The sequence below is a fragment of the Scleropages formosus genome, chromosome 21, assembly GCF_900964775.1.
Source record: "Scleropages formosus chromosome 21, fSclFor1.1, whole genome shotgun sequence".
NCBI classification, from domain to species: domain Eukaryota; kingdom Metazoa; phylum Chordata; class Actinopteri; order Osteoglossiformes; family Osteoglossidae; genus Scleropages; species Scleropages formosus.
The window spans coordinates 13,657,967-13,677,041 of NC_041826.1; the positions used below are offsets into that span (position 1 = coordinate 13,657,967).

Here is a 19,075-nt window from a genome sequence, read left to right on the forward strand (position 1 = left end):
AAGTGCCCAAGTGAAAAATTTTAAAACCAACACTACTGAACAATGCTGTCACTAGAAGTCATGCTCTGAATGAGGCATTAAGACCTTTTTTAAAAAAAATTACCCAAAAAAAAAAAAAAAAAAAAAAAAAACTGTCAGGACAACAAGTCATGTAAAAATGCAGAACATCTGCAAAAGAGAAAGATAAATTCATACTAATTTCCTGAAGGTAAATTAACATACATTTAAGTTATAAAGTACAATTACAATTCAAGGCTAATTTTGCCTATATTATGTAGATGTGGAGTTTAACCTAGTTTATTTTCTGCTATCTACGATCAAGAAATCAGTGTTACTGGTAAACAAAACTATGAAAGTACATAATGCAATATTCCACTTGTAAGTTCTCTTTATTTTGAAGTAACAAGTCCCTTCACCAAATTGTGCGCAAATTACAATATGGGAAAATTGATAAGAATCAAAACATAGGAAGAATAGTTTCCACATAACTTGAGTCCCCCCCTCAGAGTAACAATACTAGACAATGGAAAAAATACCTTTGATCTGCTCTCTTAAGGTTTTCAAGTTTTTTTTTTTTTTTTAACGAAATTGACAACTGCTATAGAATGCGATGTTTCTATATTTACTTGCATCATCTGAAATGGTTGTGTCTTAATAGCAAGGAAACTAATACATGAATGTCACTGAAAATGTACATGATAAATAGTAAATATGAAGAAAAATGTCAATGGTCCAACTTAAAATACATATCCACAAAATAAATAATTCAAAGAGTCTTCAAAGAATCTAACGCTCCTTTTGTTTTGCAGATACTTAATGTCACATAGTGAGGTAAACAATAATCAGACTAAAGTAAAGAACAAACTGAAGTTTCTTTGCAGTTTGCTTCAGTGCCAAATAGTTAAAAAACTGGCTTTATCATTTCCCATAAAGGCTTGTTTGCGGTCACTACTCCCATGTGTGACGTGAGAAATATTGTGAAGAGATAAACAGATTGCTTTCTGTTGAGACAGAACAAGAGTGCAGAATTACACTCCTTGATAAAGTCCTGAGAGAGATCAAACATTAAAAACTTGGCTAAGAACATACACACACACACAAATACGAATGGGTACATGGCCCCTTGAAACGTGTGTGTGAATAAACTGATGCCTGCTTTGTAGGGTTGATAAATAGATGCGAAACACTGTTCCAAATGACCATATGCATACTCCTCATTTATAACCAGACCATTCGTTGACAGATTTTTAATTAAATTTTAGACTGTGACAATTATAAACGTGTCATTGGGAAAAGCAAGAGGAAAGAACATTAGCACTTTGTGATGCTTGTAGTGTGGCATGTGTGGAGAGTGCATGACTACCAGACATATCTGGACCATAGGGTGAAAATAAAAGCCGTGAGTAACCACAAACAAAAACAAAATACCACTCAGAGGAAATACGGGTGACCTCATGGAATTTTTTTTTTTCTTTTTTCAGGCAGGAAGTTGGTCAGTCCGGACAAAGCTAGTCTTCTCAATGCTGTAATGCTATTTTGTGTTGCAGCTGCGGAGGGTTATTTGTAGTTATTACACATATCTCAAAGTGGATTCAGTCTGGAGTCATTTCCTTTTACTGTGACTATATACTACAATATTACTTTACATGCCCCTTCGCAAAAAAACGGTGATCAAACACAAACTGAAAATCAATACAAACAATAAATAATTGAAAAATAAATTCAAAAACCTTATTAAAATACTCAGAGAGGGGTTCAGATTAGGATTACTTGAAATATTGTGCTTTGCAATGTTATGTGCCCTCTAGAAAAAAAAAAAAAAAAAAATTACTCCTTGTTTATTCAATGACGGCAAAGTACAAAAAAAACCTGGTTGGGCACACTGTGACATGCAAACTCGAGGAACGATGTGACTGATTATATAAGGGCCAGCATTCAAACAGGTCCTGATTTGTGTCCTTAAAATAGTCACGTAAAAACAGAGAGCAATAAACAACAAGGTTAATCACCACTTAATATACGTTCAATCTCCTCTAGTCTTTTTAGGGCAGCCGCCCTTTTCTTTTCTATGTCCTTAATCTCTTTCGTGGATTTACTCTTAGTCCGCTTGTCTGACTGGCTACCCTCCAGCTTCTTTGACGACTCCTCGCTCCGAGTCGGGGGGGTTTTCCATGTATTCTTTTTGTTGCCACCCTCCTCGTCCTTCTCCGTATGGACAGTTTTCCCTTCCCCGGTAGAGGGAGAGCTGCTCTCCAGTGGAGACAGGCCCTGGCCAGCAGCACTCATGGCTGCCATCTTGCTGCGGACAATGGCCAAGTGCCGGCGGACATACTCCTCGTGAGGTGCCAACGCCAGCGTCTCTTCTAGGCACTTCTCAGCACGGAGTAGATCCCGCTCCTCAAAGTAGACAACGCACAGGTTGTGCTTGCCCTGCACATTGGTGGGGTCCATCTGCAGAATGCGCTCGAAGCATGCCTTGGCACCCTTGGTGTCCTTCTTGTGATTCATCAGGATGTCACCCTTGAGGACCAGGCCCTTGACGTGCTCTGGGTGGTGGTGCAGAAGCTCCTCCAGAACGGGCAGGGCATCCAACTCCCGTTTGGACTGCGAGTACAACAGGGCCAGGTTGAACAGAGCACTGCGGAAGCCAGGCTGTAGTTTGATGGCCTTCTTCATCCACTTCTCTGCTGCTTCGTTTTTGTTTTCATCCATGGCAAGCATGCCCAAGTTGAAATAGCCATTGGCATCATCAGGCTCCTCCTTTATGTATACGAGGAACCTTCGATTGGCCTCTGGTCTCAGCCTAGGTTCACCTACAAGGGTGATGCATTCTATAAACTTAGATAGTAATCTTAAAAGTAAATATTAAACTTTTAAAAAAGAAAAAAAAACCACGGACCCCAAGACTCGAAATTTTATTAAAACAAATGCCTATTGTTTATTTTGGGAGCCCAAATCTCAAAAGTAAGGAAGAATGAATCTGAAACATGATTCTTGCAAAGCACTGTGGTTTAACTCCTAAAACATGAGGAAATAGAAGGATTTAAAGTAAATAACAGCCCCTGGCTCTCAGAAGACTTAATGATGCGAGACATCAATTCATTTCAGTGTAAAGTGTCTATTTCTCCAACTCCCAACCTGCTGGCATCCACTTCCCTAAAGCTATAACCAGTTTAAACAACACTGTTGGGCAAGCATAACCGATATCTGGTTTACCAAATTCATAAATCACACAGTTCAGTTGTCCAGAAATGTCAAGTGGATTCAGTGATTACAAATTAAACTTTGAATTACATGTCGGAGTCATTCAAATATTTCATCTTGCCCTTCAATTTTACAGCCAACTGATACCTGTAGCACCAAAATTTAAGATAACTGACTGCAGGACAAAAGTTCTGCAGGACTTCTACTTGTCTATGTCCTACGGAAGCTGGAAAGAAAGTACTTACCGGACTCCTGCATGAGGAGGGCAGAGTTGAAAAGAGCAAGTTTGTGCTTTGGGTTCAGCTCCAGTGCATGATTGAAGTTCTTCAATGCCTCTGCTGGCTCTTTCATCTCAATGTGAACGATAGCCAGGTTGTACCAAAGGTCTGCATTGGTCCCGTCCAGCTCCAGGGCCCTTAGGTATGCATCCCTGGCCTCTGATGGCTTGTTCATCTTCAGCAGAAGCTCCCCTCTGTAATTGGAGCATTTCAAATGGAAAAAATCAGAAAATGAAAATGTGTCCTGAGGTTCAGAAAGTGTCCCACCAATCAAGCCAACATTTTAATGTTTTTACGTTAAATAATCTCTCTAAAGAGAATGGCATTCAAAGCACACTGAATTTCTTTTGGAAAAAGCACTCTGTTCTGGAACTGTTTCTAATCTTTAGCTATAGCATGGCAAATGGGCAAAAAAAAGAAGTCTTAGAACATGACTGACTGACTGGCTACAAGCATTTTTCTTGGCATTCACCCCAAATGCGGGCCACATGAACTCAAAAAACAGGAGGCATTTCCCAATAAGGGCATGATGAAAGAGACTGCTAGTACTTCCTTTTCCTCATAACCTTATCGACAACATGGTTTTCTGTTATCTAAATACCCAACCCAAGCCTGCACTGATCTGATGCAACTGTGTTGGTTATCCTTGGCACGAATATAGTGCTTCTGAGAAGTCAATTATTTTATTTCATCTACTTTGGAAGGTGGCTTTTTGGGCATGAATCATTGTGTGCAGATATCGCAAAATGCAGACATTCCTCTACTTATGAAACAAATCTATCACTGAATATCAAATCAAATGGCAGCACGGTGGCACAGCAAGTAGCACTGCTGTCTCACAGCACCTGGGTGGTGTGAGAGAACATGGGTTCAATCGCCGCTCAGTCTGTGTGGAGTTTCCATGTTCTCCCCGTGTCTGTGTGGTTTTCCTCTGGGTCCTCCGGTTTCCTCCCACAGTCCAAAGACATGCTGTTCAGGTTCACCCATAGTGTGCGAGTGTCAGAGAGTGAGTGTGTTTTACTGATGCATGGATGAGTAGCCCCTTGTAAGTAGTGTATCTAGCAATGTAGTCACCTTGGTGAATAAGGTGTGTGGGTTAGTAACACTACATAGTACTTGTTGTAAGTCGCTTCGGACAAAAGCGTCCGCTTAGTGAATAAATGTAAATCAAAGATCACTAAAACAACAACAACAACAACAACAACAACAACAACAAACTATCAGCCTGTTAGTTTACCATATATCAAATTAAATGTAATGTGTACACACAGTCTCCTGATACCCAGTTTCTCACATACCCAGTTTACTACTATTATATCAGTCATTAACTGGTCTCCATTTGCATTCATTCGGTCTGCCAAATACAGTCCAGGCCAGTGACATTCACCCCAGCACGATAAATTGAGACCACTTTTGAAAGCTGCACCAAACAGCTGAGAGACATACTCCATTGCGAAAGTGGACACCCTTGTACTCAGTTGTGGTCCAGCATTTTATGGACAGTACACCCTGTACCACCTCACACCTGGTCACTCCCTGAACCAGACCACACCACCTGATAATGTCTGCTTCCTGTTTTGCACTGTTGTGATTTAATTGCCTAATTATTCATATTTATTATAGTGCTGTATTAAAAAAAAAAATCTAAAACAAGAAAAAAAATTGTGTCAGCTAAGGTGAAGAAGGTAAAATGTCCACAAATGGCTCAATTTTGAAGTAAAAGCAAGAGCTGAAAATTTCAACCTGTCCATGACAGCCTCCTCCAAAAGATATTTTACTGAAAAACCCAAAACAGATAATGACTAAAGACATATGTCAACATGGGTAAGGGTCGGAGTAATTCAGAGGTGGCATTCCTCAAAAGGTTTGATAACGGAAGGGAGCAAAACACCTGCTTATGTACGCTTGCTTGAAGTCTGGCCTCATGCTGATGGCCTGCCGGTAGAGCTGGTCAGCCTCTTCCAGGCGTGAGTCGTTGGTACGGATCAGGTTTGCCAAGTTGATGTAGACATTAAGGTGGTTGGGAGCAACACGAGTGGCATACTTCTTCCCTGGAATTACCTAAGAACAAGATAAGAAATTCATTAAATACTGGGGGAGTTAAACTCCTGATTTTTCTATCAATGCACATGTGCACATCCAATCTTATTGACACTAGGTATCTTCATGAACTCATGCATCTCCTTTATCGCATACCTGGGGCATGAGAGACTTCGCAATCAAGTAGGCATCTTCAGCTTCTTTGGTTTTGTTTAAATTCTTGTATGTTCTTCCCACGTTCATATGTGCTCCAATGTCATCTGCAGTATGGTAAATATGCAGTCGTGTCAAAAAAAAATAATTTTGGTGACAAATCAATGACTCACCCTTAGGCAACTGAAACATAAAACGCTTTTAACAGTTTTCTAAAGGGAACCAGGATACCATTTCAGTTGAGATAGAGGTTAAGAAGGTGGGGGGGGGGGGGGGGGGACTCCAAACTGTACAGTAGAAGCCTGAGAATTTGGAAACATTTGGATGTCACAGAAAACCAACTGAGGATTTCCTCATCAAGTTCTTGGTAAAAACACAAATCGAGCAACTAAATTCTTGCTTGTTATTCAAAACATAACCAGTGCAACACAATGAAAATAAAGGCTTTGTTTAACAGTGGAAAGCGTGGGAATGTTCACTCCAGATGCAATACCATAGCTTCCAATTAAGCCTTTCTGGTCAGAAAACAATATAAAGCATATAGTGCATTCAAAATATATCCCCTTCAAATATTATAGGTTGACACACTCCTGGAAAAATGAAAGCAGGAAAAATCACTTCTTTATTCCATACTTTCTAGACAGGATTTTGGCAGCAGTTAGTTCTGACACTTTGTAGGTATCTTTATCAACTTTGCCCCATTGTAGATTTTGGTATATAGGCAGACAATTGTTGTTCACTAAGTTTCAGAAAATAAGACAGATTTTCAGTAGCACAAAAGCTGAGCTTCGGCCGTGCCATCATAGAATATTGACTTCAGTCTTTTAAGCTATGTCTTCATAGTTTTTGGTACATACTGTGTGCAATTGTCCCGTTGGTAAGAAGTCTGTCCTAAAAGCGCAACTCCTATAACCTGACAAAGTTCTCTCCCTTTTTTTGGCACTCTCCAAGTTGCCATGACAGCAACAAACGTCACACTCCCTGCTGCTGAAAAGCAATCCTACCAGCAGATGCTGCACCACAATGCTTCAAAGCATGTAGGGTACTACCTGGGTGAGGGACTCTCATTTTTGCTAAACGTAGCAATCTGCATTCTGGTCAACCACAGAGCCTATGAGAAATTCTCTGTTTTTTAAATGGATTTCGGCAAACGTGGCCAGTTGCAACGAAACACTGTGCCAGAGCAGGCTTCAGTCTAGTCTCTCTTCCAGGGAGTCCAATTCTACATTGCGGTAGTGATTGTTGACCGCTGGGCAGCATTTGCCCATTTAAGTCAGTCAGCTCTACAACTTGTAAATTACCTCTTGGTCACTTCACTGACATGTGGTTTTTCAAGATGCTATGACACTGTGCCTTAATATTAAGGTGTTTTGTATTTTGTTACAGTGGATTTCTAGAGCTTCCTGGGAAGATTTCAAACCTTTTAATAATTATTCATTTCAAAGGTTTTCGCCAAGGAGATTTAAAACAGAAAACCAAAGTATTAGAACCAAAATTAAAAAAATGAAGGCTGGTGTCATTCTCTGTATTTTCACATTTCTCATCAGTTTAGCCTGAAGTGTTTAAAGTGGGCCAAGATGTCAAAAAGATGCACCCGACCTTAAAATGTTACTCCGTATAACTATTTGACTACTCATTGCATAAAAACACTTTATATGTGCCAGGTACTGCTGCAAGCTATTTTTTCTTGTAGAGATTTGAGTCATTTCTACAAATTAAAGCCTCTACATTCAAAATTAAACCATTTCCATAAATATCTTTTGAATGAGTCTCATTCATTTTGTTGTGTAATCAAATTCATTTTTATAACAACACCAAAATACATATTTCAGTAGAGGGATCACAGAAAGAGTAATTTCATTTATGTTAAGCCAGTTATGCTTTGCAATCAAAGAATCACATTATGACAATACAACTATTTTTACCTGGTTGGACTCTGGTGGCCTGTAGAAAATATTTCAATGCTCTTTCATAGTTATTTTGATTCTCTAGAGCATGGCCAACGTTGTTCCAGAGCTTGGCATTATTCTTATTGACCTGGGAACAAAAGCAGTTTGGGGATTAGATTCAATTAAGCAGGACTGAGTGCTAACTGGAGCCCTTCAAACTTGTATTTAAATATTTGCAGAGAGCTTGATTTACAGATGAGAGAGAGACCGGAATGTAAAAGCGTTGCCAAATTCAAGCTTCACTGATTACTCTGGAACAAGCATCACTACTTAGGTCAATGTGTATCAGATAATGAGTGTATGTGTAGTGTTTTTCACCATTTATACAGTTGTATACATTTAGACAGCTAAAAATTTATTTTGGTTTTCACCTGTTTTGGACTCACTTCTCCCCAATCTCTCAAGTGCTCGAAAAACATACAAGTGTCTGTTCTGTTTAACAAATTGTTTAATAGTGGAAAAGCCTATATCCAGCTGCTCATGCAATGTGTACTGATGCATAAGACGAAATGTGACAAAGCGTACTTCCGAATCATGTCTGCATCCAAATCTCTCATTCTGTCGATGCAATTTACCGTTTATTGTTCTCAGAGATGCAATTTACCATTTATTGTTCTCAGAGATGCATGTCACTTTTGTCCAAAGTGTCTGCTAAATGAAATAATGTACATGTAAATGTTTAAGTGGTTCTGCTCAACAGTAATGACTCCCCTGGACTTTCAAGTCCGTAAACTGCTGCTGCAGCACTTTTACTGACATTTTTCACCATACTTCCTGAAGGCCCTGTCTAAATGCTGTACTTTGTTCCAGCCACCTTTTCATTAGTTTTCTGCATGGCAGACACTTTAACACAAAGCAACTTACATTTAAGATGGAACTGGGTAAGTATTTTTCTCAAGGGCATTTCAGCAGCTGAACCAGGAACCTTCAGGTTAGACATTTATGTCCTTATCCACTACACCACTTACTACCTGTGATTAAGCATCAATTCTGATAGACCAAGAAAAAAAAAAGATATTCACTTATTCAAATGTAGTTGACACGTACTTTTAATGCAGATGTGAAGAGCGTGTATTCTGACTCCCAATCCCAGTTCCTGTTGAAAGTCTTGACAGTGTGGGTTGTGAGAAGGATTGCCATGAAGAGCCATGACACTTTCTTTAAGCTCCTTCAATGAAAAAATGAACAGCATTAATAAAAATCTGCTAAATGTGTTCAGCATATCAATTTTACTGAGCACTGAGCTACAGCATGCTAACATGGGTACAAACTGTTCTGAAAACAGATCATAGATTTATATTGACTGACCTCAGACACATGCTTAACTCCTTGAACTTGCATGTGTTCTAGTCAATAGAACAAATATCCTGACAAACTCTTGAAACAAGAGTAATGTCTCATGAAAAATCTGTGAAAACAGCAGGTACCAATACTGTCCAAAGATAAACTGCTATTATAAAAAGATTACAAAGCCAGTTTTAAAGGCTCAAAAAACATACACAAAGTAAGGTGTTTTCATTACAAATATTTAAATATTCTATAAACTGTTGGTGTAATTCACTTTTGTACCATTTTCCGAGATGTGCATTCCTTTGGAAAAAAGCTTCTGCTAAGTGAATAAATACGACTAAAAATTAATAAAAGAATAAGGTTGGCTGTGGCAATAAATTTTAAAGACAGCACTTGTACTTACCCAGTATGAGAAAGGATTCCAAACCCATGAGCAACTAACATACAGAAGCCCATGCTGGGTACGTACAGGACCCTCTCAGCCACCACAAAGCCCACTGGGAAAAAGAGATTTGAAGCCGGGATAAACGGAAGGACGACCAAGGACAGGGCCTAAAGGAAGACAAAATACTTATATTACATTACATATAAAAAATAAAAAAAAACCACACAATACTTCAACGTAAATAGAAGTACATTTCACACAGAACCACATACCCACTTCTTGACAGTTTTACCTCCACTCTAAGGAAAGCGAGATGCTAGATGATTGATGCAAGCAATGAAACTCGTTTAATATCAATTTATTTTCCACTAACGGGACACAAAGCTTCTTCCTGTTAGTGTGTATTTATAATTTGTTCTGATCCCCAAGGCTTTGATCATTTTCTGTTAATATACAAGTTAATAAATCCCTTTTCCTTTCCAAAAAACAGCATTAGTGCAACTTGCTCTACTTATGGTATAAACAAACTACTATGCATCAGACTGCACGTGGACAATCAGTTGTGATTTATACTGAACTCCAGTATTTGGCAGCAGCATAGAATATCAGTATACAGATACACACACAGAATTTACAGTACCAATAGAGTGATGAGACAGGAATCATTAATTTCTCTATCAGTATTATGTTAGACATAAAAACACTTTACGTTCTAAAACCACTCAGCAGCAGGAAGAATACAAGTCACTTAGGATGTCACCTAAATAAATAAGAATACTTGGAAATACAACCACATATCAATTAAAAAGGGGCAGGGATCATGATATTACAGGAAAGTCAAGCCACAACATTCTAAAACCTTGTGCCTTAGAATCAACTTATAGATTCTGAGAAATAAACAAGAGAAGTAAAGGATGGTCACAGTCCTCAACGGCCACAGCGCACTCTTGACCTTTCTTTACCTTAGCTCATAACTACTTTACTAAAGTAATTATAAGGAGATCAAGTCACCAAACTTGGCATCTTGCCTAAATCAGAGTCTTTTCTCTACAAAGTACTGGAACTATTATCATCATCTAGGATGTAGCAGAAGCCTCCATCCAGTACTAGATACACCACAATACACTCTCTACAGTAATTCAACCATATATTCTTCAGAGCAGTGTAACAAAATGTAATACATAAACACAGTCACACAATTCACCTGAAATGCATGCTAACAGGCAATACGAGGAAAGTGACGCAAACATGCAAACTCCCCACCTATTGAGCCGAATCCAAAACCTACGTGTGAAACCACAGCCTAGGTGTGATGAGGCATCAGTGCTACTAAGTGAGCTACCATGCCACGCATGGACTGCACCTTTAGCCACAGAGCAAATTGGTGTGTCCCACATCCCCATACCATGATAACTGTCTTCGCTGACTTGGTGGAGTGACGGAGACTCTGAAACGCTAGCACGCTCAGTAGTGAATAGAATGTGAGCGTTGCCAAATTCCTGACATCCAACAGCGACTCCACCAGCGGGATGGTTCCCATGGTCCAATCACAGCAGAGTTCAGAGGGGTTGAGGAGGAGCCACGCATTGACAGGGAGGAGGTAGTTGAACGTGAGCTGCCTTGCAGGTGTCTGGCTGACAGCTGCAGGATTATCAAATCTGAAGTAGGGAACATGAAATAGCACATGTGTAAAAGTGTAAACTAAAAAGCTTCACAATACAAAGTTGTTTCATTAACTTAAACCTCAAAGCACACTGATATATTACAACACCTTTTGGTATAAGTCGATCAATTCTGACCTGGTAAAAACTGGCAGCTGAGACTGGATGACTTGAACTCGAATGATCACCAACAGCAGGGTGCTGATGATGAGGACGATCAGCTTCAGCAAGGTTTGCAGAAGCGTGTATGGCAAACCGTCCTTTCCCCGGACGACCTGGAGCATCGTATCAATCAGCATGGGCAATGTGAACTGGGGAAAGGGACAGAGAAATGCAAGCGGAAGTGAGATCAACAAAATGTTGTACAGACAAACATCTTATTGAGGGCTTCACACACCATGAATACTGACATTAGTAACACAACTCCCCCCCTTCCCCACAGGTCTCGTGGTCCAGGACAGAATCTTACATCAACAGCAGAACAGAAACATAAATTAACCAAGACAAGCTGAATCTGAACTTGTGGTTGTATTACCATTTTAAATCAAAACATGCTCTTAGAGGCCTTGATTAAATCCTATTGGGCAGAAAACGCTAAATGTCCTCAGACAGCAAGCACCTCTAGCTGAGAAGGAGTGACAGAAAACGTTCCTGCAGTTATTCACACTACAGTTGTGGTGAGAAGTGTTGTCACTCATCTCTGCGGTGCTGACGCTCCAATTTCATGTTAAAGAACTGCTTAAAAAAAGGTCTTCATAGTTAAGCGTTTCCCATTACCATACAATCAAAACTTACAGTTCTTTTTCCACACCCCAGTTTAAATACACTAAGAGTACACATTATTTTGCCAGTTCTATTGTTAACAGATGAGCCATTCTCCACTTTCCAAATATGCATTTTTTTTTTTATAAAAAAAAAAAAAAAAAAAAAAAAGATTTTTCTAGACTAAAAAAAAAATGCACCAGTATATTTAAACACGTATGAAAGCATGGAATGGGTCCTGCTCTCTGATGGCTCTGGGGTTCGAGTCCCACTTGGGGTGCCTTGCGACAGACTGACATCCTGTCCTGGGTGTGTCGTCTCCCTCTCCAGTCTTGTGCCCTGTGTTGCCAGGTTAGGCTCCAGTTTGCCGCAACCCCAGACAGTGTGTGGAAGCATGGAATATATAAAAGTTACAAATTTACATAGTTATTTCCATTGGTGTTACACAAAAACAGGATGTACCAAGAAGCAACTTGATGCAAGAAGCTTCTGCCATATGGAGAATAAACATAAGCATTTCTCTTATTAAAAAAAAAGTCAGTCTGGTTTTCAGTACACACTAGTGCAGCGTTAACACCTTTTAATCAGCAAACACTGATTTATTTAAACACTTGGAACTCTTAACTTGTGTAAACAGCTTTTACTGAGTTTTATGCAAGACATCTCACCCTCCCTTCTGGTATGACTGTAATTTTTCAAAATTCCCAGTGGTGTTTACTCATCACTTCAACTGCAAACTTTTGAATAATTAATTCAGCTTCATTATGAAAAATTACTGTTCTGGATCCAAAATACAATGCAAGATGTTTATTGACCTCGGTGAGTTCCTTCATTTCTCTTTATAAAAAAAAAAAAAAAAAAAAATATTATTCAGCTGTAAATTCCACTGCAGATTATAGAACAACCCATGGACGAATAATGGCGTCAAATAATACACTGAGGTGTGTGCACCAACGGCCAGAAATAATCATACAGGTTTTGGTTCAAAAATGAAATGAAGTTACTGACACTGTACACAAACAAAATTCAACATGTATATATCGAGCTGTTCTACTTCCATTAGGGCGGGTCTGGGGTTCGAGCCCTGCTTGAGATGCCTTGCAGAGGACGGGCATCCCAGCTCCCGTCCTGGGTGTGTCCCCTCCCCTTCTGACCTTGCACCCTGTGTTGCCAGGTTAGGCTCCAGTCCACCGTGACCCACTTGGGAAAAGCGGTTGTAGACATTGTGTGTGCATGTACTTCCATCAGTGTGTCACACATATCTTGTCTGCACACCAGTATTAGCAGGAAATGTTATTTTGTAGCTTATGTCTGGTTCAGTTACCTTGTGAAATTTGTACAAGTATCCCTTCAGTGCACCATTTTTAATTGGGACAGCTCTGAGAGCCCAAATGACAAAAGTGTCAGCCTTATTTGTACTACAAATAAAAGCGATGTTATTAAAAGACAGAGGCTCTTGACCACCAACACGGCCAACATGCAAAAGGAAGAAATGGGGGCTGGTGGCCTCAAATGGCAGATCCCAAGCGACTCGTCTTAAGGGAGGCTGTGGGGAATTAAGAGTTGTTTACTTTCATCAATTCCAATTTTCTGGCTTGCAAAAGACCATGTCAGAGACAGACCGCCTTTGCGACAACAGTTGAAACAAACAGTCCAGCTGCCACCAGGGACACGTCTGAAAGAAATGCTCCTTGTTCTTACCCCTTGAGCAACAAATACTTCGTACACGCAGCAGATGCCGATGACGGTTATGCCCTGCTCCTTACACAATGTGGCCGCAGCAACGAGAACCACTGTCAGTGCAATAGGAGTCCAAACTGAAACACAAAGGCAGTAGAGTTAGTGGTGCAAAAAAAGAAAAAGAGCAGGAACACATTTATTCATTTAACTGACGATTTCTCCAAAGTGATTTACAATGTTAGTCTACCTACAATTATTAACCAGTTTATACAACTGGGTAATTTTACTAGAGCAACTTTAGAATAAGTACCTTGCTCAAGGGTACTACAGTCAGAGGTGGGGATTAAGGTTGCAACCTTTGGGCCCAAAGGCAACAGCTCTAACCACTATGCTACCAGCTGTCCCAATAACTTCGCAACTGATATTTATATTTCTGGAGAAAAACAATGACCAAAAAAAAAAAAAAAAAAAACCATCTGTTACACATAATTATCCTTACACCTGAAGTATCGCGTTACCTTAGTCATGTATACATTTTCACAGTCAAGGTGCACCGACCAAGATCTGCTCCTCTTATCAAAAGAAATCTGATGCCCATAAACAGGGCACGGCATCAGGCACACAAACACAAAAAGGTCAAACACGTGCACAGAACCTCAAACCACCCCTTGGCAACAACTTCTTGGACTACTTTATTTTACATGGGGAATTTGCGGCGTTTATAAAGCTATTCTTTTTAAACAAATGAGACAGAGGACTAGATCCAGCACGTCTCAGCTCTTCCTGGGGCTTCATACCAGTCATTGTGGCACTAGGTACCATAGTAATTACCTGATTTATTTCCAACAATTTGTTTTTTTTTTTTTTTTTTTTTTTTAAAATTTGGAATCAATTCCACCCAAGCCAGTTCAGTTCACAGACTCACAACGTACATTGTGATACACAAGAACTTTAAGTGTATCCCACTTAATGCTGCCAATCATCACATAGTGGCATCTAGTTAGAAAAATGAATTGAGGACAAGGAAGGAGGGGGGGGAAAAAAAAAAAAAAAACAAACAAAGATTACCTACTTAAAAACAACAGCATATAGTTGGCAGAAGTCTGTGATGAGCAAACATTTATTGCTGACAGGCTAAGGTGTGGAGAAATTTCAGCTGCAGGCAATTTAAGAGATTAAAGTGCGTTTGAACTTGTTCACAACTTTCTTTCAAATCCTAGAGACGTATCAGCGATTACACAAAGAGCAGGTAAAGGACTGTCGCAACATTTAAAGCTGCAAACAGTGTTCAGAGAGAGACGTACCGATAGAGTGGTCGGAGCCTTTGGATTTGGTGTAGGACAAGAACGCTGCCAGGAGGAAAATAGATGACAGCAGCTCAGCTCTCCCAACAACACCAGTGACCTTGCAAGACACAAAGACAATTTTAGAGATCCCACTGAACAGGACACATCCTGAGCAAGAGAAATCTGAACACCCGATTTACAAAAACACAAGTGGCAATTCTGTTTTCAACCTCAACTTTCAGTCTGACACCACAAAAGGTGGTGTTTCCACTACAATTTACTGAAATGTGACACTGCGAGACCGTTAATTTTTATTCCTTGAACAAAAAAATTGCAAGATTTGAAAAAGAACAACTGAATTACTGTCGCCATCTGGTGGAATCATCTGCATCTGTGTTTTCTTTTTTTTTTTTGCTTGGGTGGTTTAATTTGTTTTTGAAATCATGAGCATCTTTGTTTTCAGTATGGTGATGTCTCTAGCGGGGCACTCAGGAAGGTTACACCTGGAAAGAGTAAGGGAATGATATGATCCTATACCATTTCTCACTACAATGGCTCCTCAAGTTTGAATGTTCAATTGCTCATTTCTGAAGATACAATCTTTCAAAGCGCCTTTTTTTTTTTTTTTTAAAGTGCATTTCCTTCACTTATCTATTTTCTGGTTGTAGTGGCAAAAAAACACAGCCTAAGTTAACCCACCAAGTCGAGAGATGGCAGTAAAGCCAACAAAACAAGTACTGGACCTTAACACACCTTATTCACGGTGTTTAGAGCCAACGTCAACTGTTTGTGAGTGTTGGCGATTCAAACAGTGCTAGTAAGAGCTGTACTACAAAGCCCAAAGTACTGGTGATGTTACAATTTAAACAGTTGCCGAGTGCTCAGAAGATGAGCACTGCATGTGCCTATAGAATAGATGGGTCAAAAATTTGTTTTGAATCGTACTTTGTGGAAAGAATATATTTTCCAACAAATTTTGCTCATGCAATTAGAAAACAGGTAGAAGTTATAAAGTGATATCCACCCATATTCTACCTACATAATTTAAAGTTACTGAAAACGTATCATCAGTATCTATATGTTGCTGTGACCCTGCGCTGTTCATAAAAGCAAAAGTAGTGACTAAATTTTCCATTATCTGTAACATTTTTGCAAACATAACCTGCAAATACATTGAGGGACATCTCGTAAACATTTATCCAGATCTGAAAGTACTTGTGAGTTACATGTTACACATGAATGCTTGGAAAGGGAACAGGTCTAGCTAAAATCTCAGTGAGAAGCTCTTTAACAGCAAAAGCCCCACACTTACTGCTTCTGTGTGGATTGGATGAACAGCAAACAGCAGGGCCGCCACAAGGCTTGAGGTGTTATCCAGGATGATTCGACTGACGCGCAGGAAGAGGACACACACAACTGCATGCAGCAGCATGTTCAGCAGGTGGTAGGACATGGCCCCCAGCTCGCTGATCAGGTAGTTCAACCTGAAAGTGAGGACTGTGAGGGGCCGATAGGACTTGTGGCTCCTCTCCTAGAGGAAAGAAAGCAAAACGCGTGTCTCAGTTGGGATTTTCTGACTCAACTGTGTGATGACAAACGGTTAAATAGAGACAACATTTTTTTTTTTTTAAAAAAAAAAAAAAACAATTTATGCCATTTGGTTCTCTGACGATGTTACTTTAATCACCAGAAATTATTTACAAGTGAGTTAAAAAAATGAAACCTTTGCCAAAGAGCTAATTACATTGCCAGTGTGGTAATATGTTATATAATAGGTTACATAAGGGAGACTGGCAACAGATTAAAGCAAAAAAAAAAAAAAAAAAAAAAAAAAAACCACCAGCGAAGGTATGAAACTCAGGACAGTCATGAGGAAATGATTCGTGTAACTGGCCTCAACAAAGATTACTAAAACCAGAGAAAACATCTGACTGAATACGCAGAAGACCGACTCACCTCAGACATCGGCGTCCCCCAGAAGTCATTAAGAAAGAGGTTTACAAGCGGGGTGGATGGCCGCAAGTCCTTGTTGTCCAGTATAGCAGAGACATCATCGAACACAAAGCCGCAGGATAAGCTGTTCCAGTAGCAGCCCAGCACCACTCCAGCCAACAGGCAAATCTCCTTCCATGTCACTACAGCCATCATTCCCCCAAGACTTCATTGACCGCTGTGAAAGGACAGTCATCATCATCATCATCCTCCTTTGATTAGGTAAAGCCTTTGTGAAAGGTGACTTACACTGTTACACTGTTCAGGTTTACACCATCTTACCCATTTAAAGAGCAAGCATCAGTTGAGGGTAAGTATGTCAGTAAAGTGTACTGTAACAAAGAGGATTCAAACTGTCAACCCTCACACTGAAAGGCTCGAATTAGAGGGCAGTGGTTACTAACTACACCACCCGTGGCCCCCACTGAAAGGGTTATATTTACATTTATTAGACACTTTTCTCCAAAGTGACTTCCAATGAACTTTATGTAGTGTTATCAGCTCACACACCACACCAGGGTGACTTACACTGCTAGATACAGTACTTATACTGGGTCACTCATCCATACATCAGTGGAACACACTCTCTCTGTCACTCACACACTATGGGAACCTGAACTCCATGTCTTTGGACTGTGGGAGGAAACCAGAGCACCCGGAAGAAATTCACATAGGGAGAACATGCAAACTCCACACAGACTGAGCCGCTCGGGGATCGAACCCGTGTCCTCTCGCACCACCCAGGTGCTGTGTGGGACAGCAGCAGTACTTCCTGCTCCACCATACCGCCTCCAAAGGGTGGGGACACACTACTTGGTTAATCACTAAGAAAAATATATACATAAACTGCTCAAATTAGTTTAGGAATACACATGGACTATCTATTTTACTACACTTGCTCTGTGTCTGTGCATGTGTGTGTGGGGGGAAAAAGGGTAAATGACAGCACAGAGTGCTTCATTCATTGATTTAATCCGTTAATGAAAGAAGCTTAACAATGATATTCTGTAAACAGAGCCAGAGGTGGCAGACTGAAAACAAAACGCAGGGGCCCCGTTAGTCCACTGGAGGGATCCATGTGGATCATAGATAAACGTGGGCAGGCAGGAAGTGCTGACAGAGCAATACGCTGCTGCTCGCGGCGCCGCTCATCACGCATCAGCCAGGTAACTGTGTGGTAAATGATCCGCATGAGCTTGATGAGCAGCAGCGTCATGTCTGCGCTCACCGGACCGACACAGTGAGTGAGTGTGACAGAGTCAGACACCCCGCGCGCCTTCGCGAGTCCTCCACTCTGCGCTGTCACACTAACGCTGCGTTTCAAGCGGACACAAGCGCCCGCCACGAGAGCCCGGAGCGCAAGACGCAGGAAACACTCTTACCGGTCACGTCCGGAGAGCGCTGTGGATGAAGGGCGGCATCGAGACGAGACGAGACGAGACCACCACCACTCTGCCGTCCGCTGGCATACAGCCCCGACTACCTAACAGCTTCCGGTTCAGAGGGGAACGCCCTTAAAGGAGCCTCCTAATGAAAATTGTTTCATCGCACATCATGCAATTTTAATATATGACACAGGTCGGAATAATATTACGTTAGGGAACAGAAATTATTTTTATACTTCAAATCGAACTTCATTATCTTTTTTATACCAAAAATGAAGGCTAAAACTAGCAGAAGCCGGTACTGCAAGAACTACTAAGACCACAATTATTATTATTATTATTATTATTATTATTCAGCACTGGCAAGAATGGCAGGTGAATTTGAGAAATAATTTTTCTGGTCATAAAAATGTGCACAGCCTTCCGCTGGGAGTGCCGCTGTTGCAGGAGCTATTTCAATTTCCTTTTCGTTACTTTAAATTCTGCCGCAGCCCAAGACAAGTTCGTTCCAAAATGACATATAAACATACATAGGCGTTAATAACGTTAACTAATCTGATCTTTATAGAGCAGAACCTCCTGGAAACTGGTCGCCCTCGACATAAAGGCCCATAAGGCCCTGTTCCTGGCGCAGTTGTGTGTAACTGAGGTGCTGTGTTGGGGTGACCTTAGGAATATTCCAGAAAGTCATCACAGTTACACACAAACAGCAGCAAAAAGCTCTTTTTTACATATGGGTGCAATACAATTTTTTTACTGCAGTTGTGCGAAGTTCCTTCCTGCTTCAAATCCTCGACCATCATCCCCATTTCAAAGAAACACAAAATCACAGGACTGAATGACTACAGATCTGTTGCCTTAACGTCTGTGGTCATGAAGTCATTTGAAAGACTGGTGTTGGCCTACCTAAAGGACATTACTGGACCCTCTCTGGACCCCCTGCAGTTTGCTTATCGAGCAAACAGGTCTATGGATGATGCAGTCAACATGGGACTGCACTACATCCTGCA

General features: G+C 40.5%; 1 protein-coding gene across 1 annotated transcript; it reads right to left on the reverse strand.

Moving 5' to 3' along the window:
- Positions 1–565: 565 nt before the first annotated feature.
- tmtc3 (transmembrane O-mannosyltransferase targeting cadherins 3) lies at positions 566–18,122 on the reverse strand. Its single transcript, XM_018726079.2, has 14 exons — positions 18,063–18,122; positions 16,645–16,858; positions 16,001–16,219; positions 14,707–14,806; positions 13,424–13,539; positions 11,099–11,271; positions 10,705–10,957; positions 9,318–9,466; positions 8,672–8,792; positions 7,601–7,712; positions 5,679–5,782; positions 5,374–5,543; positions 3,450–3,676; positions 566–2,813 (listed from the first exon to the last, which is right to left on the reverse strand). The coding sequence occupies exons 2-14, from the start codon at positions 16,834–16,836 to the stop codon at positions 2,002–2,004; spliced, it is 2,748 nt and encodes a 915-aa protein (XP_018581595.2). The 5' UTR covers positions 16,837–16,858; positions 18,063–18,122; the 3' UTR covers positions 566–2,001.
- Between the last annotated feature and the right edge of the window lie 953 nt (positions 18,123–19,075).

Excerpts from the sequence above, each read along its gene's own strand:
- tmtc3 (XM_018726079.2), bottom strand. The coding sequence starts at position 16,836 with ATGATGGCTGTAGTGACATGGAAGGAGATTTGCCTGTTGGCTGGAGTG. Across the intron at positions 16,220-16,644 it reads GGGGGACGCCGATGTCTGAG|GAGAGGAGCCACAAGTCCTA; the intron begins GTGAGTCGGTCT and ends TCTTTCCTCTAG. Across the intron at positions 7,713-8,671 it reads TCTTCACATCTGCATTAAAA|GTCAATAAGAATAATGCCAA; the intron begins GTACGTGTCAAC and ends TTTTGTTCCCAG.